The 25,348-nt window shown below is 34.5% G+C and overlaps 1 protein-coding gene across 4 annotated transcripts in view; it reads right to left on the bottom strand.

The window, feature by feature from the left end:
- The window catches only part of Sdk (sidekick cell adhesion molecule), a 35,100-nt gene that overhangs the window by 4,050 nt on the left and 5,702 nt on the right, over positions 1–25,348 (bottom strand). The window contains exons 3-31 of one of the 4 annotated variants that reach the window (XM_083047288.1): positions 14,365–14,460; positions 13,152–13,331; positions 12,854–13,067; positions 12,430–12,603; positions 12,109–12,317; positions 11,694–11,844; positions 11,207–11,334; positions 10,524–10,634; positions 9,589–9,708; positions 9,228–9,383; positions 8,761–8,887; positions 8,281–8,582; positions 7,667–7,852; positions 7,200–7,505; positions 6,603–6,929; positions 6,157–6,353; positions 5,781–5,990; positions 5,220–5,474; positions 4,856–5,084; positions 4,433–4,735; positions 4,021–4,201; positions 3,523–3,738; positions 3,245–3,441; positions 2,659–2,855; positions 2,111–2,350; positions 1,712–1,909; positions 1,340–1,481; positions 742–1,020; positions 363–383 (exon numbers count right to left, since the gene is read on the bottom strand). In XM_083047288.1, coding sequence (XP_082903414.1) covers positions 363–383; positions 742–1,020; positions 1,340–1,481; positions 1,712–1,909; positions 2,111–2,350; positions 2,659–2,855; positions 3,245–3,441; positions 3,523–3,738; positions 4,021–4,201; positions 4,433–4,735; positions 4,856–5,084; positions 5,220–5,474; positions 5,781–5,990; positions 6,157–6,353; positions 6,603–6,929; positions 7,200–7,505; positions 7,667–7,852; positions 8,281–8,582; positions 8,761–8,887; positions 9,228–9,383; positions 9,589–9,708; positions 10,524–10,634; positions 11,207–11,334; positions 11,694–11,844; positions 12,109–12,317; positions 12,430–12,603; positions 12,854–13,067; positions 13,152–13,331; positions 14,365–14,460 — 5,652 coding nt within the window. The remainder of the gene's footprint in view (positions 1–362; positions 384–741; positions 1,021–1,339; positions 1,482–1,711; positions 1,910–2,110; positions 2,351–2,658; positions 2,856–3,244; positions 3,442–3,522; positions 3,739–4,020; positions 4,202–4,432; positions 4,736–4,855; positions 5,085–5,219; positions 5,475–5,780; positions 5,991–6,156; positions 6,354–6,602; positions 6,930–7,199; positions 7,506–7,666; positions 7,853–8,280; positions 8,583–8,760; positions 8,888–9,227; positions 9,384–9,588; positions 9,709–10,523; positions 10,635–11,206; positions 11,335–11,693; positions 11,845–12,108; positions 12,318–12,429; positions 12,604–12,853; positions 13,068–13,151; positions 13,332–14,364; positions 14,461–25,348) is intronic. The other 3 variants (XM_083047289.1, XM_083047290.1, XM_083047291.1) reach the window with 3 other exon arrangements.

The raw sequence follows: 25,348 nt of genomic DNA, 5'->3' as shown, positions 1-25,348 counted from the left end.
AAACTGCGACACTATCAATCAATAACAACTAATACAACAAATCATCGTCAGTATAACGATCAATCACTGGATCGTTTCTTTCTCAGGACGATATGTGTTACAGCACTAGACGAAGTTAATATTCAATAAAATCTCGCACGAGAATATCTAAAATGGGATTTTTGGCGATGTCATGCTTTGACATTATCATGCAAATTGTTGCAAACGATCAAACGACTATACGACTGTATAGTAATATATAATATATATAACGAATTGTTGTCAAAAAGCGATATCATTTACGCTAACAAGGAACTCGCTATCAAAAACCATATCTAATGCAATGATTGACGCTCAACGTAATTACGTGCGTTGAAACTTACAATGCTGCCATTCTTCCTTCGCTACACATTTATAAAAAAGACGGTATTAGTGTTAGAAGAACAGATAATTGGTTCAACGAATATGCGAGAAATTATAACAATAATTTTACGCGAAATTTCTGTAAATTACTTTATAATATTATATATTCCCCTGTTTCTTCAAATTGTAACATCAACAGAAATTCTCTAAATTAATTTCAATAGTAAAACTAAATTAGTTACAATAAGAGAGATTAGTCAGCTTACTGATTTTCTGCCATTGCAATTTTAATAAACAATAGTATAAAATGATAAAAAGTTTGAATTTTGAACAGATTCTCTCTGTTATTACAAATATTATAACGACACGCTACAGAGTATAGAAAACAGATATACTTGCCTTTACGACGAGTCTCGATGTAATAACCAAGTATAGGTCCTTTCCCGGAAGCACCGTTGGTCCACTGTAGTTCTACACTGGAGACGGTCTTGGTCACGCCGAGTTTACTAGGTGCCATCGGCGAACCTTCTTGCGGACCGGTCGTAACATTGCCGGATATCGGCGGTCCAAAGTCAATCGTCTGCGCACGAACCATAAAGGTGTACGTCACTTCCTCCTCCAACGGTTGTATAAGGAGACTCGTCTCCGTCACTTTTTGCTTGACTTGTTTGCTGAAACCTTGGACAGAACACATCGGTTAGTGAGGGAATGGAGATGTGACAAATGTACCATAATATCGCTGTACTTCGTGTATGAATATTTCTCCAAAATAACATTATAGCGCATATATATTGTGTTTATTTATATATAATAATATATTCAATGTGTGTATACAAATATTAATATTTGTGTATTAAAATGCAAAATACGTCTTGTGACTTATAATGATATAATTTAAAAGATAATGATTCGCGAGAGAAGATCTGTTGGAAAAATTAAATTAAATTTTTTACACGAAGTACTGCAATTTTACCATCGGGATATTAATTTGTCTTACGATCATTTTGCTCCGCTGTTTCATACGTGACGATGTAACCAATTATCTCGCCATTGCGTAATTTTGGCGGGTCCCAAGACACGCGCAAGCTGGTCATGGTAATTTCAGTAAATTGCAAATTGTACGGCGGTCCCGGTATGTCCTGCATTTACATATTGCAATTTATTATACATAAAATGTTACAACAAAACTTCACAGTTTAAGATTGTACGTTTCAGATAGTTGTTATATGATTAATTATTGTTTTAGAGAGAGAGGGGGGGGGAAAGAGAGAGAATGCATAGTTTAAATATTGTTCCTTAAATATCTATTTTAACTTAAATTAAAACATTGCTATTCAAAGAATGATTCACAATATTTATAGAAAATTACCTGTTTCGTCCTTACGGTAATTGGCGGAGATCGTGGACCATCTCCGGCCGGATTAAACGCTAAGATTTGTATACGATATTCTGTATACTTGTCGAGGAAGACTAAGCTGTGCGCCAAACAGGACGCCGGGACTACCTCTATTTCTTCTTCCTGTTTCTTCTCTAAATTTTGAGGAGAGTCAGTTACTAAATAAAAAATCTGCAATAAAAATAGAAATGTCAAATACATATATACATATAGACTTATAAATCAATGAAACAAAAATCTATCAATATACAACAATTAATCTATTATACAATTTTATCCCAGAATAATGAGTTAAAAAATATGTCAATATACACCATCATGAATCTGTTGCTAACATAACTGGACGTGAAAAAAATTACTGAAAATAATTACTTTATATCCTAATAAATCGCCATTTTGCATATTGGCTTGGGGAGGCTTCCAACGTAAATGGACCTCGGTGGAGGAGATGGATTCGGCTATCAAATGTTGAGGCTCTCCTGTAGGAACTGCTTCTCCTACATATACAGTGACCGGTGGACTCGGTGGACCTTCACCTTCTGAATTAAACGGTAGCACTATAATCTCGTAATATCGATCCTCCGTTAAATCGCTTAAAACCATTTTAGTTTCCTGAAATAAAATATAGAAATAAATTAATCATCTATTTTGAAAAATGTGCAATCCATATTATATATATATATATAGTTGAATTTATATCCGTCTTGAATAACAAAACGATTGCGATATGCCAACATTTTGATAGCTAAATTTAAACGAATCTGTTGTTAATTAAAGAGTTAATTATTGTACGCATTTATTTATTATGTGAATTATTTAAGAATTACATGTTTTGCTTGAATATATTTTTGGATTGTGAAATTGTATAAAGACCATTCTGTATATATAATATATTACGTTTTAATGAAGATATATCTCACCTTAATTCCCAAGATCTCTTCTTTCGGTGTCGCCTGCAGTGGCGTCGGAAAATCTGATACCGGCTGATAAACGACACGATAACCACCTGTTTCGTAATCTCCGCTCCAATATACCTCGTCGATCATGTTCCAGTGAACTTCGACACTGGACGTTGTTATTGGTACGACTTTCAAACCAGTAACACCTTTGGACGGTGCTGTAAGTAAATGTGAAACAATGTTAATAAAAGATTAATTAAATCGAAAGAAAGATTTAATCAAAGAAAAGAATAAAAAATACCAAATGTATCGATACGATGTACCAAGTTAGTATAATATGCGCATCAAAAGGACATATTAAATCCATGATATGTATATTAAGCAAATGTGTGACGCTACAAACTTTCACATATTAAATAGATTATTTACTTAACTATTTTAGAAGAAAAAATTAACTGTTTTGTTTATTCTAAAAATTTTAATTTGGATTTTTATATTTCCAAATAATAGAACAAATATACAACTTTGACACAACAACCGAAAAATGCAAAAAAGTATACGGTGTAAATTATTTTGCCAATATCTTGCAATGCTGTTTAATACATACCTGCAGGCAAAGTTTGCACTTGAGCAGACTCGGTACTCCATTCTGAAGGACCTATGTCGTTGGTAGCCTGAATGCGAAACTGATAGCGTGTGTAAGGTTTCAAATTGTTAGCCGTGTAAGATGTCAGAGTTGGTTCTACTCTCTCCGGTATAGTTTGGAATGGTCCAGAATTTTCCGATTGTTGCACCGTATAATATCTGTCGGAGTAAAAAGAGAGAGAAATTAATATGCAATTTTTCAAGAGGCCTGAAATTGACACCTGCGAAAGATATTTGTACCTCAATGGTGCAAAACCGTCTCTGCCTGGTGTCCAGCTAAATGTTATCTGACGACTCTGGATTTGAGATTTGCTCACTTGCGGCATCGATGGTGCCTGCGGACGTTCCCTGTTGTTTGTGGTGAATACAAGCACGTAAGCTGTCTTACCCCAACCCAATCTTGTCTGCGCCGTCACAGAGAACATGTAATATTTCTCCGGTTCGAGACTGGTGGCTCTGCAAGCAACAATATCGCCATATTTAATTCGAGAATCTTTTTTATATTGTTTAATCGTTTATTTCTAATCTTAAAATAATAATATATGGTCATAAAATATGCGGGAAATCTTGTACATAAATTGTAAATTTCATAAATTTTGACTTTGAAATTCTAGATTTCTTATCTATAAATTGAAGATAAATGTATGTACAAAATATAATTTTTTTCATACAATATATTGAGTTTAAAATTCTCTTTACAAGTGTGAAACTGAATAAATAGGAAAAAATTCTTTGTACCTAAACGTTCTATCTGACGCCGGGAATTCTTTGGAAAATTGACGATCTTGGCTGTTGTTCAAATGAAACACAACCTTATACGCAAGAATTTCCCCATTGGGATCCTCTGGCGTATCCCAGATAATGCGTGCTGTGGAGAAGCTCACGTCAGGGAAAGACACGTTAGATGGTGGACCAGGAGCTGTGATATAGAAAATAGAACATTTTAGTATTACGATTATTATAGAAATTCTGTCCTTTTTAATTCTATTATGTTGCATTTCCTTGGCTTAAAACAAAATTTTTGTGTATTTATATATTATAATAATTATATATCGCAAAACACACAATATCAAGTGTCATATTCTACGTTACAATTATCCTGATTGTCTTTTGATAAAAAGAATTAAATTGCAATAGAAAACCATCTTACTGTCTTCGAAGGTCTGGACTCTCACGGGTGGAATGCTCAGGGCCCCGTCGCCGAGTCTCGTGTAAGCTAAAACTTGCACATGATATTGAACAAATTTGCGTAGCTCAGTTAGGGTAGTCGTAAAGGTGGTGTTGCTGGGAATATTCTTGTATTGGAAAGACGATCTGGTATTCGCGCCATAGTAGACTTTAAAGCCTTCGATCTGTCCATTTTGGTGTTCCACAGGAACGTCGCCCCATCGTACCAGAATGGTCGTAGAGGATGTCGCGTTCGCCTCTACGTTGATCGGTCCCAGAGAAGGAACTGAAAGATTAAGTTGACATTATATATCTTCGAATTTAAAAAAAAGTTTAGACTGATTTAATGCCACTTTTCACAAATTTAATTTTTCACCATAAATAAATTAATCATGGACAGTCTTACCTGATTCGCGAGTTCGTTCGATGGCCTTTGGACTCGCCGCTGAAGAGCCGACATCGTTGAATGCCTGCATCATTATCTCATAGTCGGCATATTCCTCCATATTCTCCAGAACGTATGAGTTTGCAGTAGGATCTTCGATAGCGACACTTTTCGAAATGTTTGAACGCACTTCCGTGTACGTAATGTTGTATCCGCGTGGATTTCCGTTCCACTCTATTTGTTGCAACGGCTACGCAGAAAATTATATATATGATTCTTATGTTCACATCTTAATTATTAAGATATTGTATTAAGACTTAATACAATATCTTTTCAGTAATAATGATTGATACAAAAGTTATATATCGTATAATGTATCACTTACGATCCATCTGACGCGTAATTCGGTGGCGTTCATCGCGCGAACTGTCACGTTCTTCGGAGGATAAGAGGGTGGTGCTTGAATCGTTTGGAATTCCTTGGTCGATTCGGAAGGCTGCGATGCACCAACAACGTTGTTCGCGATTAAACGAAGCTTGTATTGCATAAAGGGAGTCAAACCGTCGACAGTGACCGTACTAGCGTCAGGATCAGATACCTCGTAGATATTGTACCACGTCGAGTTTCGCGCCGTTTGTGCCTTCAAGGAATCGAGAAAAATTAATTTCTTTCTTTTAATTTATCTTTTATCTTTTATCAATCGCATAACTCTAACACGTTGAATATCTTCCTGTCTGATTGTTATCATAGAAACATATCTTATAAAATTAGAGCTATCAAAAATGAAGAACTTTTCAGATATTAAACAAATAAATAACGATATCGTCATACGACTTAAAATATCTTTAAAAAAACAAATTTCATGAAATGTTGAAGCAAAAAGATGTGGCAAATAATAATTTTCCTTGACATTTTGAAAACAAGAGTTAATTCTAAATAGACCAACCTGCACTGTCCATTTCGTGATAGATGAGTTGCCATCGAATCCCGGGGTGAATTGTAACACAACGGAGAATGCATCTATGTTGGACAATGCTAGTTTTGTAGGCGGTTCTGGTAGCACCGGTTCTACACCCGATTGTATGGTGGCTATTTTCGGTTTTCCTGGTCCAATTGATGTCCACGCAGTAACTTCAAATTTGTAATGGGTCAATGCCTAAAAGAAATAATAATAAATAAGTTAATTTTACTTCTTTTTAAATTTAATTTTTCTTGTTCTTTTCGCAATTTATTGTAATTCTTAGATTTGTTTTTTATTTTGTAATTAGATCTCTTTTTAAATTTAGAGTAATTTAATAATGTTGCTTGGAATCGATGGTTACCTGTAGATGCTTTACTTTTGTCGACAACACATCGGCTGTGAAGTTTTCGACACGCAAAGAATCCAGAACCTCTTTAATCATATATTTTAATTGGTAATGTGTCAATATGCCATTAGTCTCTTTAGGAGGACTCCATTTAACTGTCAGCGCGCGATCACTGATGTCTTCAAATTGTAAATTCTCCACTTCTTCAGGTACTAAAAAATAATTAATAACAAATATTTAAAAACAAACAACAATTGCATACGCATACAAGAATAATCCTTTTTTTATTCCTTTAATAAGTATTTGTATAAAAAGAAATTTCAAAGATAAAAAATATAATATATTCATTTTTTAAATTATAATTATTTTTAAATGTTAAACAATAATTATTAATCTGCTTGAATTAATTTCATAAGTCAAATAATTAGCTATTAATTAATTATATCGTAAAGTAAACGTACCATCTTCGCAAGTGCGTATTTCAACGGGCGAGCTCCTTTCACCATCACCCGGATCGGTGAAGCAAAGCACCGTAATATTATACAAGGTGTACTTCCTTAAACCTGTCATAATAGCGCTCTGTTCGGCGAGCGGATCAAATAAGCTGGGTGGCACGGTCATCGATTTATACTCAGTCGCTTCCGTAAAATCGCCACCGAACCAAGCTTGCAATTTGTATCCTTGATTTATTCCGTTTATCTTTTGCGGATTCGGTGGCTTCCACCAAACTTTCACCGCCGTTGAATTAACCGCTTCCGCTTTTATGTTTGTGGGTGGTGCTTCCGGAACTATATAGAATTATTTTTAACCAATTTATATTTATATAATATTTCTCTCTCTGAGAATACTTAAAAATTTTAATATTCTAATTGTAATTTATAATATTGTAATATTATATATCATTTAGTTTCGTATATATTACAATATAATAATTATATAAATTAAAGTGTCCCCCTCCTTAAATAAAATAATATTCCTGAATTATAATGGTCTAATTAGTTTTTAATGATAATTTAAAATCATATTATTAAACAATGCTTTGTATATCGATTAATTACCTCCTTCCTTGGTTTTGATCTGCAAACCCTTGGTGTATACGCCTACACCTTTGTCGTTGTAAGCCGCTATCTGTACCTCATAATCCTTCCACGTGATTAAATCGGTAATGAGATAATTTCTTTGCGCTTCATTGGTGATATTCTGCGTCGTCCACGGACTGTCATTGTAGCCGTGCAGCTTGTATCTCAGTATATATCCCAAAATATGACCGTTTCGATATTCGTCCAACGGAGGCTGCCACTGAGTTATTATTTCCGACGACGAACGTGCTGAACCAACGAAGCCGACCGGTGGACCGCTAGGAGCTGGTTATCAAAACACAATCAAATTAAATCGATATATATATATATATATATATATATATATTATAAAGAACCGATTCTTAGTTTATTTCGACGAAAATAAGATAGATATTACATCACTGTTTCCTATCGAATCGTGTCATTCTTTTCCTATAATCACTTACGTTCTTGGGGTAGGACGACGATGTTACTAGGTGCAGACGATGGACCTTCGCCGACGCTATTTTCAGCGCTGATGCGGAATTGATAAGCTGCCGCGGCTTTCAAATTATTCAATAATACCCATCGGCTTGTCGCCGACACATTGTCGCGTTCAGTGACCCAGTTTAATAACGGGCTGGTTATAGGTCCTATTTGTAATAAGATATTACATAATATCGATACATAATTATATAGAGTGATCCTTATAACGATCGCCACAGTTTTTGAGTACGATAATCTGACAAAAAGGGCAGAAATATCAGTTTCTTTTGTGGCGATCGTTACAAGAACCACCATGTATATAGCAAATAAAAATAAAAATAAAAATAAAAATAAAAATAAATATAAATATAAATAAAATGTGTCAATTAATTTATATTTATTCTATTTTATTTTCTATTCTTTTGCTATTATATTTATTCTATCGTAAATTTGTAGTCTCTATTTCTTGAATATCTAATAGCAAAATGTTTATAATTATGTAATGCTTGTCCATAAGAAATACATATTTTATAAATCAGAAAATATAAACATGACCACACTCTTGCATGTCATCTAAATTATTAATCACACTTACCTAAATCGGATACTTCTAGTCTCTGAATTATGAATTTCTTCGTGGGACTGTTACCGTCGAAACCGGGCACCCATGTGACGTTGATTGTGCGCGGTGAGATCCGCTCAACTCGAGTAGCCACAACGTTGATCGGCGCGAATGGCAATTCGATTACACTCAGACGAGCGGATCGCGTCTCGTTTCCGCCCGGAGACACCACAGAACACGTGTAGTCCCCCACGTCGGAAGCTCGAACGGCGACAATCTCAAGAGTCCCGTCCGGCCGCATTTTCACTCTCTGACTCGCTTGTGTGTTTATTACTCTGTAATAACAAATGTATCATTTTGAAATTTTTAAACGAAAGAGTTATGTAGAGAAAATCTCATTCATGTTTTGTAAAAAATTAATTCATGTGAGACTTCTCCTGATTTTCAAATTTATAAATCATATTAAAGTATTAATATTGTAAAAATATATAGTATTCCTCGTTATATACATACTGTCTGTTGTGAAACCATGCCATATCGTACACGACGCTCGGATCGTTCGAGATTTTACACTGTAATTCGGCAGTGTGTCCGAGAAGCACGGAAGTATCAACAGGTGGTTGGATAATTTGCGTCCGAACTATAGCAGAGAAAGATTATATATATAATAAATATATATACATACACAATATAGTTATAAATGGAGTTCAAACGAGAGTTTATCAACTTTTATTTTAAAAGAATTTTTATATAGGAAAATTTTCTTTATATATGAATACGTAAAAACTTATTATTAACAATTTAATAACATATAATAGCGTACAAAACTTAAATATTTAAATTTTAGGTATATACAATTATTACATTATTTAATAATATAATTATAATTTTAATTATAATAAATATAAAGATAATTTTTTGACATATATACAACGTGATGCAAGTCTCAAAACTATTTTAATAATTATATTAATAATTACCCATAACAGTCAAGTATGCCGATCCGTTGACAGAGCCAGCTTCATTCGCACGGATACAAGTATATTTTCCCGCGTCGTACGACTTTACCGCTGCGATTAAAAGATCACCATTGTCCAAGACTTGTACTCTCCCGGCGATCTCCACAGGTATCGTGTCTGTTGCAATTAGATTTTCATGTTACAATTTGTTGCAATATATAAATAGATGCTTCTTACAATAATATATAAGAACCAATCTCATTTATTTTAATTTTATAAAGAATAAATAATTTTTTAGCTACAGAATAATAATTTTATATCAAAATATAAAATAATGTATACATTATATAATAATTAATAATTAAATTTTTGATTTAATTACCATTATAATACCAGGTAATGTTTGGTTTAGGCGCCGCTACCGCGTAGCAAGTCAAAGTCGCATCTTTGCCGTCCAATACTGTTAAATCACGTGGACCGTTTTCCATAATCGGCCCAGATGCTGCAAATTACAGAAATTTCGTTATTAATGTCGAATCGATTTCCGATGTTTTCTCACAACGTGCAAATGAAAAAAGGGTGAACAATCGTCGCTTGCAATATGTATTAAACCCATCCGTAATTCTCACTCCTTTTCTATTTCTTTACACTGATTTTCGAAAACAAGCTTATTTCTTTAAAGCAAAACACAAACACATATTCAGTAGCAAAACTACGCAAACTGTGACTAAAAGTAAGTACAGGCTGATTGACGATAAATGCTATGTAAAATAATCACTATAAATGCTTAATATGATACTTATCATTTCAAACATCCATAACTCAAAATAGATATTATTGAAAAAATATATTTCTAATATATTTCTAATCTAATAACATATTTGGGGAGAACAAGACGTGCGTGTTGATGTTGCTTGCAATGTCGCAGATATATATGCGTGCCAATATGACTGTATTAAAACACAATAAGTCGTTTTATTTGATAATTCTTCTAAAGTATCATGTCATTCATAATTTAAAAAGAAAAACACTAAACTAATTAAGATCACTAAATTACTAATCACATAAAGAAAGAGCTATAGATTTTTTAAATGTTTTTCGTTAAAAAATTCAAAACTCTAAACAATTAAAATAATAACAAATCATCTAAAATATTGTTATATATCCTGTATGGTGCGTTTGTCTTATAAAAACATTTATTACTAGAAAAAGCAAAAAAATTGTGAAAAGTGAAATTTTATACGCAGTCTTCACAAGCATGTGCCGAGAAAAATAATGGGAAAGAAAAGTGAAGAAATTTCGCAGCAATGTTCTTACTGTCTGGATAATGAGAGAACATAAAACGGTGGTCAGACTGGCGAATTCTGACTACATTGTAACCAGCCGCCCAGCGGGCAACTCTGTTTCTCAATCCGCTTCCTAATCCTTCTGTGCCGCACACAAAAAACACGTCATATGTATTAACTTTGTTTGCGACATTATTTCGCGAAGCGTTCGCGAAAAACGCTATTCAAACATCTCTTTTTTTAATATTGCATTTATTAGTTAAAATATTTATATGCAACATATTTATATCACACTTCTAAATAGCTAAACAATTTCTATATATTAATAAATTTTATCTATATATTAATATGTTAAATAATTTATATGTTAATGAACAGAAAAAAGACAAGAATTCCATTTTTAATAACATATTCAAAATCACAAATTGTATATTTGCTAGCATTATTTATGATAGTTGGTCATCTTTTCTTAAAAAATCGTATAATGTATTGTTTATAAAAGTCTTGCGACTTACTAATAATAAGAAAAGAAAATTATAGGGTAGTATTTTACCTCTTATAAAACTATCAAATTTTTTTCATTAGTGTAAAAAAAATGATGCCAGAGCGGTTTAATCGCATGTTTCGCGAACAACTTTTGTGTACGGACTGAGTAATGCTTTTATTTGCTATTAAAATATCGCGATGCAATATCAAATTCTAGACTTTACTCACTTTTCGCCTTAAGCCATGTATAACTGGATGATTCTCCGGCATCGTTAGACGCGAGACATTGAAACATTCCCGAGTCATCCATAGTTAATTTTTTGATTGTCAACGAGCCATCCTCCTCCATTGTGTATCTGCAAAGCGCGCGCAACAAGTGTTCAATTAACATAATTGTCACCCTATAAATTTCGAATCTTTAAAAACAGATTTAAACATTTTTTTTAATTGTAAAATACTCTCTCTAAATATTTTAATCTTTTTTTGCTTTATAAAAATATCAATTTTAATATGTAATTCTTTTTTAATATTACGTAGGTATATATTTTAATTTGTAATAAACAAATTTATTAAAATAAAACCAGCTTATATAACCGGAAAACATATCTTTTATGTAAAAAATGGCTACTATTTCTTTACAGGAAAAAGTTAAAATGGGTAAAATACACATATTCACTTTCTTTCTCTTGAATTGTAAATATTTGCCAAGACATACCTGGTTCCCAGTAAATGATCGACGGGCTCGGCATTACGGAACCAACTGATTATAGGAGGCGGTACGCCGTTAGCGTCGCACGGTAACGTTACTGTGGATCCGTAATCGCTCAGGGTCTCCCTTTTTAATTCCGTTATAAACGTTGGTTTTTCTAAAAATATAGAAAAATATAGCGTGAATTTCATGCAAAAAAGAAGAAATTGATTGTGCTTGTTAAAATACTTTAATTCGTGACTCTGTATAATTTATCTTAAAAAAAAAAAAAAATTTTAACTGTGTAATTATAATTGATATAGTGTGATTAATAATGTTGTATTATTTTTTTTAAGATGTGATGAATTTATATTACGATCGCTATTTCATCAAATTATTTACACATTTATCACATTACTTATTTGCACTGGATTATACTTACCGTATACGACAACCTTGGCGCTCGCATTTACAGTCGGATAACCACCACTCCTCAAATCCACATGGCAAGAATAGATCCCCGTATAAGTTATGTTGGCTGAGATTAATGCGAGGGTTCTGTTCCACGAATCGTTAAAGCTATACGATATCCTAGAGTTCTCGATCGGAATGCCGTCCTTCATCCACAAGGTTCGTAACTCATGAAGTGACCTAAAATAGATGTAGTTTCGTTTAAATCTTTCCGAAATGCGCGATAAACATCAAAAAGAAAAAAATCGTACATATAGCATGATAAAGGTAATGCAGAAAGATTTTCAATTACCTGGCATTTGCGATGCAGTTTATGTACGTGACGTCTTGATCTTTGATTATCTGCGTGTCCTGCGGCTTGACGATTATGGTAGGGGCCACTTCCGCATATGGATCGCCGGTGACTTGCAACTTGAAAAACGGACTATTCTCCTCCTTGCCTAATTGGGTGTTGATAGCCTTCGCTCTGTGCACAATAAATCGTTAGAAAAACTCAAGTTTCAACTTGTCAGAGTTCATTAGAAATTTCTTAGCTCTCGAACTTTCTGCAACTGCAGATCATGAAGTGAAATCTTTAAATCTAATGATTTGCAAAATTTTCAAGTTTTAAAATTGAACAAAAAGAACATTCTTTCACCTATAATTTCGGAATAATTCTATGTATCGAGGAATAAATGAAGTGAGAGCCATTATTGACTGTAATAAATTATACGAACCTATAGGAACCTTCGTCGCTTTCCGAAGCATTTAATATTAGCAGCGTGTGATGGGTCGTTGCATACTTAATACCGTACAAAAGCGTCCCGTCCGAGGAGAACCACGTTACTTCCGGGGTAGGATGGCTCTCGATCGGGGGTAATTCCAGAATCGCAGCGCTACCCGACTCGACGGTCACCACTTTCTCCGTGAGATCATCAAACACTCCCATATCTAAGAACAGATTGAATATCGTCGTGATCAGTAATGTGAAAGAGTTTGCCAAATTAGATCTGTACGATTCGTCGAAATACTCACAGGCTACGGCGAAGGCGAGACGATCGCTGAATATGGACCCCACGTCGTTCGTCGCGACGCAGTGATACACTCCGGCATCCTCTCGTCGCGTACTCTGTATACGGAAGTAAGGCCCGGAAGTGAGCTCGTTGCTGAGGGGCACCCCGTCTTTGAACCATTTGTACTTTGGTTGAGGATTCCCTGTGGAAACGACGATATGAAATTTTGCTTCTTGCTACAAATAAATAATTTTTCTTTTAAGTTTAGATTAATCTAAAATTTAAATTTGCGTGAAGAATATCGAGATGTGTAGGATATTCTTTTGTCACTTTTTCGACAGATTCTTTATAATAAAATAGTTATTCGAGAACGCGGTTTTTCTTGTACTATCGCGAAGAAATGATTTAATATAAACGTGATTCTCATTCGCAAAGTCACGGACGACGATGTTGGACCGCGAGCCATCTAATATCATTAGTACAGGGTCATACGATCGAATTACTTGGTGCAGGGCATCGGCAAGGCTTCATCTGGTCACCGTCTCATCCGTTATTCGATATTTCTACAGGACAATGGAACGCCATACGTGGCGAACTTTATCCTCTCATTGTTGTGGTTCTTTTTTATATATATATTTCTTTCTTTCATTTCTTTCATATTACTTTAGTAATATTGAAATATTCTTAAATAACGAGATTCTGAGATGATTTTTTGATAATTTATATTTATATTAATCGATAACATGATGGAATAATTCAATGATAAAATTAGCAAATATTAATACCAAACAGAATGAAAATAATATCATTTTGTTATTTCTAAAATATATTTTCATTAAAGAAATAAAACTTGAACTCTTGCAGTATTTCTGAATCTCGTTGTCTAAAATTTTAATATAGAAATAGAACAGCAATTTATTTCGCAAGAAAAAAATCAAATGATAAAATTACACGTTTTCATTAAAGGAACACAAAATTTGAACTCTTGCAGTATTTTTAAATTTCGTTGTCTAAATTTTTAATATAGAAATAAAACAGCAATTTATTTTGCAAGAAAAAATCAAATGATAAGTTCAAAGATAGTGCTAGTGTAAAAGAATGTGCGATATTTTTTGAAGAAACAGAGTTGTTACTAAAATTTACTCGCAAACTAATTTTCGAAAACTTATTCTTACGTGAAGAAATCATCAAATACGTAGTTGGAGAAAATTTTCATGTTAGATTGCGATTTTTACCTCTTGCTTGGCATTGCAGAAACTTTGTGCGATTCTCGCTAAGTATATTGCCACTGCTGGAAGGCTGATTGGTGAAACGCGGCTCCTGAAGTGGTTCTGCGAACAAAAAGATGAGAAAGATGTTTCGGCGATTCTTCTTTTCTTTTTCAGATCAATCTCGTTGAAAAGTTCTCTTTTCAACGAGATTAATCTGAGATAAAGTTGCGCAAGATTTGTACAAGTCAAAAATTCGTGAAAATTTATATTTTGTAAATACAATAAATTATATACAAATATATTTTTTCTCATATGTGAATTCGGGTCGATCGTGTTATTACACGTGAATTCCGTATGGCTGACTGACATTGTGAGTCACTGCGGTTGCGATAACGTGAGACGTATAATAATTTACGGTGCTCCAAAAAGTCCGACGAATGAGAGGAAGGAATGCGAACGAACAACCGTGGATGCCGAGGTGCCGAGTCACATGCATGTATACCCTCCTCCTTGTATACCTACCGGACGTTCCACGCTCCGATGATCCTGGTGCAACGGGCGCACCGCCGGTGTGCCACAATCTCTCGTTTCCCGTGAAACGACTATTTAATCGAGGGACATTGCGAGCGAGTTAAAATCGAAAAGTGGAGCGTTTGAAGAGAAAAATATACTTAACAATTTTAAGGAAGTAAATATAATATGAATGTATATGCAATCAGAAATAGGATCTTTGAATATACACAAAGTATATTCAAAGATCCTATATCTGATTAATAATATATTAATAATAATTAAGATTAAAAATATAAAAATATTTGCGATACGTTTGTGCACAAATATACCTATAATACAAATTTACAATATCATAATTCTGCAGGTTTATTTAAAATACAATATAATTTATAAAATCGAGTATCTCCTGTAGAGAGAAAAAAATTCCTAGAATGTGTAAATAATGACGATTTACGGATCGATGGTTATCGCGAGCGATGAGTAGTTTTCCGCCCGTTGTTTACCTTTCAGTCAATAATTCATTCCGAGCCGATGCACACCGCATGATGCACTGGTCTCGCTTCTAATCGCGTGCATACATGGTGCACAATCAGTCACGCCGTATCGTTGGTGGATCGTCCTAAGAACCGACTATCGTGTGATTGTGTCGCACCTGAGTCGTTATAAATATCGATTCGGCTCGATAGGCACTATCGACGAAAGTACAGACTGCTGTTTATATAGTGACGCAATATTCTGTGGTCTTTGAACATCAACATTTAGTAATATGTTTCTTTTTTTAACCAGTCAATCGATTTTTCCTCCACGAAATATATTTCTGATTAACGAAAATGACGAATTTATCGCGTAAACTTAATTTCATCGATATAAATTGATAATCTTCGATTAATTCCAGAGATTTATTTGCATAAAATCGGCTCGTATATTTTGCTCGTATGCGTCTATCATTATTCAAATTTTCCTAAAAACAAGTTAAAATTTTTCTCTTACAATACTGTAATATCCACATCATTTTCTTTGGTACATATTCGTTAAGGAAAATTTCACATTACATTGTCCAAAGTACGTCCTGTGTAATTAGTCTCATGTTTCTCGCGTTCCTTCAGCTCGTTAGTATAATAGAACAATCTCGTCGTTTTTATTAAACGTAAAAGAACGAATTTTTTTCAGGAAGTGAACCAATTGTCCACCTTTATTTCGAGGACTTCTTTCGCGAGAAAAAAGAAAAAAAAACAAAAAACAAAGTACGTTTTATTTAATCTCGTCAACGCTCCAGGTATCTGGCTTGCAAGTGAAGAGTTCCAGTTCTCGAATCAGTTATCTCCTTATCTCGCGGTACCATGAGATTATGAGATGACACCATAACGCTAACAGGGCCCAGCAGAATGTGAACACGCGTGAAATGCGCGTGTAAAGGAGGTTGTTGAATACCAAAGCCACGACAATAAACTCTACATGTTATATATGTACTTCTCGTTTATTACCGTTGTGTATTTTAGGCTTGTCGCAGCAAGCGTTCTTCGTTTTGCCGGATAAAGGGTCTTTAAAACTAGAATAAACTAGAATAAACTAGAATATGAAGAACGCCTGGAATTTATGCATAAAGCACATTATACATTTTTTTTGTTAAGGTTTCGTTAAGCGCGAAGAAAAAGAAAAGTGTTAAATGTGAAAAACGGTACAAACGAGACTCTCATTTGCGGCTGACTAATTACCGCAAACGTAAGCTCCTGGAGTATTAACAAGTGCAGCTACCGCAACATGTATAACATCGCTTAGTACTTAGCGTTTTAGATGAGATCTAAAATGCTAAGTATTAATGTTTCGTGGATTTGTAATTCTCTGCACGCGTCCGAATAATCTTATCTCGTAGCTCGAATTTTAATGGTTAATAACAGTAATGAATCCTTTCTTTACTGTAAATTTTTTTTGATATTAAAATTTAGTTATTAAATAAATTGATTTCAATAACAATATTTTTTTAAATAAGATTTTAAATTAATAATTGTAAGGAAAACTAATCTTTGTCACGAGAGGACTGGATAATCCCTAATGAAAACTACCAAACCTGAACTTCATTGATGAATAATATGTTATACATCTTCCTTATAGCATATAAACGTTGATAATTTTAAATATACTATAATATATTTAATATAAAATATATACTGATAATCGATAAATTTATAATCATGATTAATATGCGAGAAAAAGGATGTATATCGATTTTAAAGAACACTAATAAAAAGTGCATTGCAATATGCTTTTATGTTTGATTTTTTAATAAATTTCTCATTTAAATAATTCTTTACTTATTTTTCTATTTTTGTAAAAAAAACTGTCTATAAAATATTAAGTAATACTCATGTTAATTAATTCTTTGTATAGTTTTATAATAATATTAAACTTACTAATTAAATTTAGCCATATTCTTGATCAGTTCTCTAAAATAATTAAAAGTCACGAAATAAAAGTATACAGATGATATAATTAAATTAAATCTTAATTATATAATATTTTATTAATATATTTTATAAATATTTAATGAAGCAGAATGTAGATTCAAATTAAATATTCCATTCTATGGATTATATGTAAAACGAAGGTTTAGACGTCGCTATAGTGACAATCATTGCGTGATTCGTTGAACATATGCTCATATCCACATATATACATGCAAGAAGAGTCCGCTAAAGAAACCCCTATTTTAAACGATGCAGCTGTCATCAAGGGTGAAACGGGGTGGCACGTTTACAGAGGGGCGTGAACGCGGTTCGCGAACGAAAGGCTTTTAGTTGTCTAGTAAATGAAGAAATTCTTCTTTCGCGCTCGTGACCCAGAATCCTCGGTCGGTCCATTCATCTTTTAAGCGACCGAGCCGGTAGAATTCGGTTGCTGACAACGCGTTGCGAAGGACGCATATATGACAAACGATATCCTTACGAGAGAGGAATAAAGCTGGCACGTTCTGCTTATTGTTAGCAGGAAAGTGGAATTTTGTGAAATAGATGTTTGTTGGAAATAATTTAAATGCTTGAAAATAAAGAATATATACAGAATAGTAAATTAAATTTTATATAAAAGAAAAAAATAAATATATAAAAATTAATTTAATATTATATAAATTATAAAAGTAAGAATTAAAAAATTATAAAAAGAAAATATTTTAATTTTTATATTTTATTATAATTATATATTATATTTTATAACGCAAAAAATGTTTTGTAAGTAATTTTTCAACTATAATTGAAGTGCAACGAAATATACGAAATATACGTTGAGAAATAGAGAGTTTAGAATACATTGAACCGTAAATTAAGTGTTATATAGTAAGAGAAATGAGTATAAATCACGTATTATGTAATAGGAGATGATTTTGATGCATGCAATTTTTTGTGAGTGATTTTTCAGCGCGCAACTGGAGCGCAACGAAATATGCATAGAAAGAGAGAGTTTGGGAATCAAGTGTAGTGTGTAAAATTAAAAATTTTGAAAATGAATCTGGCGCATTCGAATTCGAACGAAGGTATCCGGTAGATAAGGGGCGGGGCACCGCAAAATGTTGCGCATTGCGTCTTACTGCACGCAGCCACAGCTATATTGCAGCTGAGGGGTGCATAACTCCCTCTTCACTGCAGTCTGCAGGTGGTCAACCCCGAGTTCTTCTGGGACGCGTCACATTGCAGATGTTTTTCGGCGCCGCTTCACCTCTTATAGGAAGGGATTCTACCGGAAACTTTCTTTTCATTTTTTCCTAATTTCCAAATATAATTTCATGTTATGCCTTACTTTGCATAAAATAAAATTGTGTAAAATTCAAAATTTGGCAAGATAGTTTCCAAATTGCGATAAGCAGTTATGAAACAAAAAAAAATAAGTCCTTCGTAAAAACGATTTTGAGTAAGACGACTTTCTAAACCGTGATATATTTTTTTCTACTTTCAAGGAATATAAAACTCGACTCAATATGTTGCGTAAAAGGAAACCTTTTGTCGGACTCACCTTCGTGTTAAATCGATACTGAAATTATGCTCGCGTGTTCTGTCAAATAGTAAAGAAGGACAAACACGTGGATGTAAAAATATAATTACAATCATGCAAATCAAGGTAGAGACTTGCGAGTTTCTAATTAATCCCTAATCAACTATTATTCCAGCTACTATTATCCAAAGTTCGCTCAAGCGGCGATCAATCGATTTAAATGACATAACACGCGATAAGCCTTCCTCGTGCAACTTTCCAGACACAATTTACATATATAATATTAAGGAAAAAATACACGTAACGTTATTTCTTGTCAAGTTTCTCGAGTGAATTTTTCTTGACGAAGAATGTCTCGCCTTGTGAAGTTAACATTTTACAATAACAATTTAATTTTGATAAAGCTGAAATAAGCGTATTTTTATTTTTCCATGACACTCGTTATCTTTGCAACGTCTATCTACGAGACATCGCTCGATGGAATGTGCTCGAACAACTAGCTTGTGTACGAAAAGTCGGTGGCAGTTGAGACCAGGGATATTTGGCTGTTCGCCAATAGACCGAGACGCGAAACGAGCGAGTTTCACGGTCGAGATTGGAATTTAGAAAGAGCATTGGCACTTGCAGAAGGCGAGGCCGTGACCCCACATTAAATTAACCTTGCGCAAGTTTCCTCTCTTTTATATTTATTTCTACGTACACAACTCTCGAAATGCAATAAACGATAGAAAAACGTTTCATGATTTTTCAATAAATACCGTAAATACCGTAAACCCTCGCAAATTATGCAGAGTTCTAGCTTGCAGCATCTGTCACGCGTATCATTTACGAAATCCTTATTGCACACACTATTGTTCGCCGTTGTCGGGAAATTAGGACAACCGTAGCCTTCGAGACTGGTTGCGGTTATTTCCTTTGTTACATCGCGTAGAAAGGCTTACGGGGTTTTGCAGCGCGAAAAGAATCACGCGAGATTTCGCCGAGATTGCACCCATAAGGGTGCGAAAGTGGTTTTGATCGCGGCGTTGCATCTCAAGCTGCATCTCGAGAGATTTAGAACGTTGACGAGGAAAATATTTTTCCTACGAGCATTATGTTTATTTATCCCAAAGACGCCATAATACCCTACAATTTCGGAAGTGTCGTTCAAATAAATGCATTGCGTCGTTCATCACGTCTTTATCTAATCCTTTCTCTTTTCTCTTGTCTTTAGATTCCTTTAGTTTAAAAGTTTTCTTCAATTTTCTGGTAAAATAGTTTCATAAATCTGTTTTAAGAGATTTATCTTGAAAACGCATTTTGATCAAGAAATAAATGGCATTGTAGCATTTTACAATAAAAAAGTATATATATATTCTTTTTATAGAATAAATTAATAATTAATAAAAATTATATTTTATAAATACATATTAAAATGTAACAGACATAATATATTCATTAACATACTTTGTTCTCGTAAATTATTTGAAAATCGTGGATTCAAAACCAATATTGCATATACGATGCAATTAATATTGGATTAACTTTCATTAACAATGATAGCCGAATTGATCAATCCGAACATTGAAGAAAGAAGTGCACTTTCTCTTTTTTAAGAAAGTTTATCTGGAAATAACTATTCGCCGATGAACGTGCATTTACTAAAAAGTGCAGTCTGGATCGCATATGGTACCGGGCAAGAGCTAAGGCACGTAAACTCGCACGAAATTACTGCCACGTGTTGTCAGCGGGGTCGACGCACGTTCGGAACCTCGTAAAAAAAAAAAGGCGAAAATTGAGTTAGTTCGAGCATGCTCTATTGAGCGTAAACAGCCCGCGTCGGAGAATGCGGTCGACTTTAACGAGCCGTCAAAGAGATTTTCTAATCCAATGAAATTTTTTTTCAACCACGATCGTTTACTTGAATCCTGAACGAGTGACTTGTCTTCCCAGCATCTAATTTATAAGCGATAATGTGACAGAAACCGATATATGTAATTTGTGGGTGGATATATTATCGTGCGATATAAATAAATATACAATTCAGCTAATAGTTAAGGAAATAAAATATACATAAATAAAAAAAAATTCACTAAAATGTTTCTCAGAAGCCACTTTCTTAATCTCGTTTCGATCTAATACACAAAACAGGAAAAGAAATAATTGTTCTCTTCGGTATCTTATATTTTAAGCAATCTGCATAATCGCATGACGTTAATATCTGTTCTTCTTCGTAAGTATACACACCTTCGGTTCTCGTTGTCTAAGCTTTGTCTTCGCATTCTCCCATCCGTACGTCGGCGATTGCGGTGATTAATAGTTAAAGACGCATCGTTGCGAGAAATTGCAAGTCGCTCATATGCGAGTAGCGCGTTGGGCCTGTTCTGTTATCGCAACAACGGTGCTGGCCGAGCGTTTAAAAACCGCTTGTTCAACGAGGCACAACTCTGAATTAGCACACGCAGATTCCCACCGGAGATATATTCCCATAGACGGAATCCATTTATCTAGCCGTACTATATACATCCCGATTGTCGAGTTTCCTATCTCTCTTTGTTCATTCTAATCTAATTATTTCTCTTTTAAAACTTTATTCATTTATCGTCAATATTTGGTTATCGCTTTCATTATTTTATAAATATATATTTTTGTTATTTATAAATAATATATAAAATATATATTTTATATATTTTTATATATATTTTTAAATATATATAAAATATATATACTCTTTATACATTTATAAATATATACGTATGTCTCCTAATTTATTTTGAGTATGTCTAGAAGTGATTTCCTTCTTATTGTTTCCACATGAGAAAATCAATATTGTCGAAACATATATGTGGTAGGTAGATTGTTAAACAATATTTCATATCGATCGTCGTACATTTTCGAGAAATATTTTTCTCATCGTGCGCGGGAAAAAGAAAAAGAGAGAGCCATCGGCCCAAAATTTCCGATTGAAGAAAAGTTTCATAAGGATCACATCGCGCGCAAATGCAACTCGGATATCCTTCCACGTGCGTTAGTCAGGCGAGTGTTAAATTCACACGAGCTGATAAATTTACGCTGTAAAGTGCACCGCGACGCGCTGCACCGTAAAGTTTTCGGCGCGGATGCATTCCGTCCCTCGATCTTGTTATGCACGCGCGGATGCATCGAAGGATAGATAGAGGGGGATGGGGGTGGGCTCGAAGTTCAGTGAACAATCTGGAACAAAACGAACGGGGCAGCTGTGTCGAGAGCATGTGCGTCGCGGGGTTGTAAATGGGGTTTAAAACTTATGTGCAGTACAAGTGTGATGCACATAGGGATGCAAGGATGCTCTTTGAAGGGTGGTCCTTTAGCGAGTACCCCAATGGACATACTAGCGATGCGTTAATAACAATTGCCCAGCACCCCTTTTCGCAATCATGGAGGTAAAAATGTTTCAACCAGGCACAGACGGCACGGATCTATATTTTATCCTTTATTTATTTTATTTAATATTATATATATATATTTATATTATATATTTTTTTAATTGTATATATAATATATACATATATTATTTATTTTCCCCTCATTTTCTGCTTAACGCGGGATAAAAAATGAGAGACACACGCCCTTGTTCTTCATCCCGAATATTTAATTAACAATGCGGAAGATCTCCATTTATTTGCGCCTGATTAATGACGAGATAATAAAACAGCTGAGGTAAACTGTACTGAATTAAAGTAAACTAGTGGTTTGCGATACACGCAATGCACTCTTGAAAAAAACCATCCGTGTGTCACGAGGCCCAGTAACTTTATTTCTGGTCGTGCGTGCACTGAATGCACACGTGCAGTGTCGAGACAGACTCTACACTAGTGGCGGAGTATTATGCGGACGGTTTCTGTGCGTGGCTCATTTTACGGCCTTGAATAAATCCTGCTTTACCCTGTCATCGTGACTTGGCATTGCGTGAACGCATAACAACGTGGAGTAAAAACGCGTTTACGAGAATTGTACTTCACCCGCAGTGCGGGTTTCTTTTTTTCCGTCTCGCTGCGCCGTAAGAAATAAAATTGCAGCGGGTCAAAGTGTCCTTAATATGCACAATATTCTGCAAAATATTTGTACGTTGTATAATAATAGTTGTAACAAAAAGAAATTTAAATTATTACACGTGTTAAGACACTTTTAATAAGAGACATTCTACGCGATTCGCTGATAAATATTATATTGCTTTCAAGCGAGTTCAAATGATGGATGATTCTCTGTCTCGAGACAGAAATTTATTTATGATTTATTTATAATTTTATGCGTCGCATATTAGAGTATAATTTATTTCTTCAAAAGGTTTCTGTATTATATACATGTAAAATTTTAAATAGAATTCGATTTAATATTATGTCGTATTATGTCTACATATCAGTTATTCAAAAAATGATTTTCTACTATTACTATCTAAAATATTGAAATATTAACCCAAAATAAATTAACAAAAGAAGAGTCTTCGGATTGCAATGCAGACTTATGTTTAGATCAGATCGTGATCCCGAAGAGCGTTCAGAGCAATTTCTCACAGTTCTGTCTTTCGCGTGACGTTCTTCATCTCTCGCCCTTCGTCCTCTTTACGGATCTGATTCTCGTCGTAAGGGAAACTCGTCTCGCGAAAGGACGTAGAAAATCGCCCGAAGGGACGCCGGAGATCGCGAACGATTTAGACACAGATCGACATTGATTCCTCTCACACGAAACTCACAGGAAACCGCGGTCAGGAACAACAAAGGAAAGACGCGGAGAAAATCGAAGAGAAGAAAGGAACCGTGCGAACCTGAGAGGATACATCTCGACACACTGCAGCATCCTTGACAAATTTATTTACGCGATGATCTTGTATCTTTAAAAGATAGATTCTCATCAGAAAATATTAAAATATCTTGACATTCGCTTAAGATTCTCTTCGCGACTCAAAGTGCGAAGTGCAAAATAAATGAAAAGAAATGAAAAGCTTTGGTACCACCTGGTACCAGGTACACTGAGAGAATTTTCTTTTAAAATTTATCTTGAAAATCATGGAACAATCGTGGAACAATCTGGTATGGAAAGAATTTTATGAAAATTTCTCTGATTAATATTTATCACAATAAAAATAATAATATCTATCACAATAAAATATAAAACATGTTTGATTAATTTTATTAAACTGCATAGTAATCAGAGAAATTCTCATAAAATTCTTTCCATACCATATTGTTCCACGATTACCATGATTTTTAAGATAAACTCGGATAAATTTTAAAAGAAAATTCTCTCAATGTACCTGGTACCAGGTGGTACCAAAGCTTTTCATTTATTTTCATTTATTTTGCGCTTCGCACTTTGAGTCGCGAAGAGAATCTTGAGCGAACGTCAAGATATTTTTTCTGTGTACCAAAAGGAAAACTCAAGAAGCTACTAATAATATGCAGTTATTTCTCGAGATAAAGGTAACTCGGTGGCGCATCTCGAGGAGAGTCATCCGTTGCACAACTTATAAATAAAGCGTGACGCAACCATCGATGATTAATTCGTTCGAGGAATGCAGGATATATCGGAACCAGATTAAAGTTATGCGTCTCTAATGTCCTTTCGCGCTCGTGCTCAGGTGAGCGAGAATTTCCGTTACCGATATGGACCTTGAGCGAGAGTTGCGCAAAATGCAAGCCAGAGAGAGAAAGACACGTGCATGTGCAACGAGTTTACCCGATATTTTCACTTTCCACCGACAATTCTTCCGCGATGCGTGGTCAACGGTGGAACAAAGAAAACGCGGAAGAAATAAAACATAAAACGCACACATAAAGACGAAAAAGACGCGCGAGGAGAATCGCAAAGCGAGAATGCACTTGCTTCGATTCACGTTGGGAAATAATGCAAAGAACGACGAACAGAGACAGCCGTATATAATTTGCCTACCTCTGGGCGTGACAGAAACGTATGCCACGCGTTTCGCAATTTCTTTCCACCGCCTGCGCTCGACGAAGATATTACATTTATCGTGAGACGAAGAGTGTTCTCCATGCTGAAGAGTTATGAATTGAATTCATCTCTTGCATCTATATATACGGTTTTTTATTCCTCTCTGCATATCGTTACATTTTAAGCTATATTTTATGCACATCTGTGTCTAAATAAATAAAAAAAGAGAAAGAAAAGGCACAATATAAAATACTAATACATTTACGACTGCGCGAGTATGAAAGGAAAACGAGAAAGAAGCGAGTTTCTCCCGAGTCTCTTCGCACGGGTAATTTGCTGGGAACGTGATTACCGAGCTCGCTCTGGAGTAATCGGCGCGGCATCGGAATGAGCTCTTCAGGTATCTAACATTGGCGAGCAACCAAAAAAAACGAAACAATTTGCGGCAAAAGGGACAAAGATACTCGAGAGCTTCGTTGGCGAGAATTCAAGCTACAATTATTAGATTTAAAATTAAATATATTTGAGAAATTGTTGCAAATAGAAGGCAAATTTCGCGAAATATAGAAGCGAGAATATATTAAGCTTGCGTCTACTGTAAGTA

The sequence above is a fragment of the Prenolepis imparis genome, unplaced genomic scaffold (assembly GCF_030444845.1).
Source record: "Prenolepis imparis isolate NDT839.2.m4 unplaced genomic scaffold, iyPreImpa1.0 SCAF_9, whole genome shotgun sequence".
Lineage (NCBI taxonomy): Eukaryota > Metazoa > Arthropoda > Insecta > Hymenoptera > Formicidae > Prenolepis > Prenolepis imparis.
Note: the sequence above shows the minus strand (reverse complement) of the source record. Positions and strands in the feature narration are given on the sequence as shown.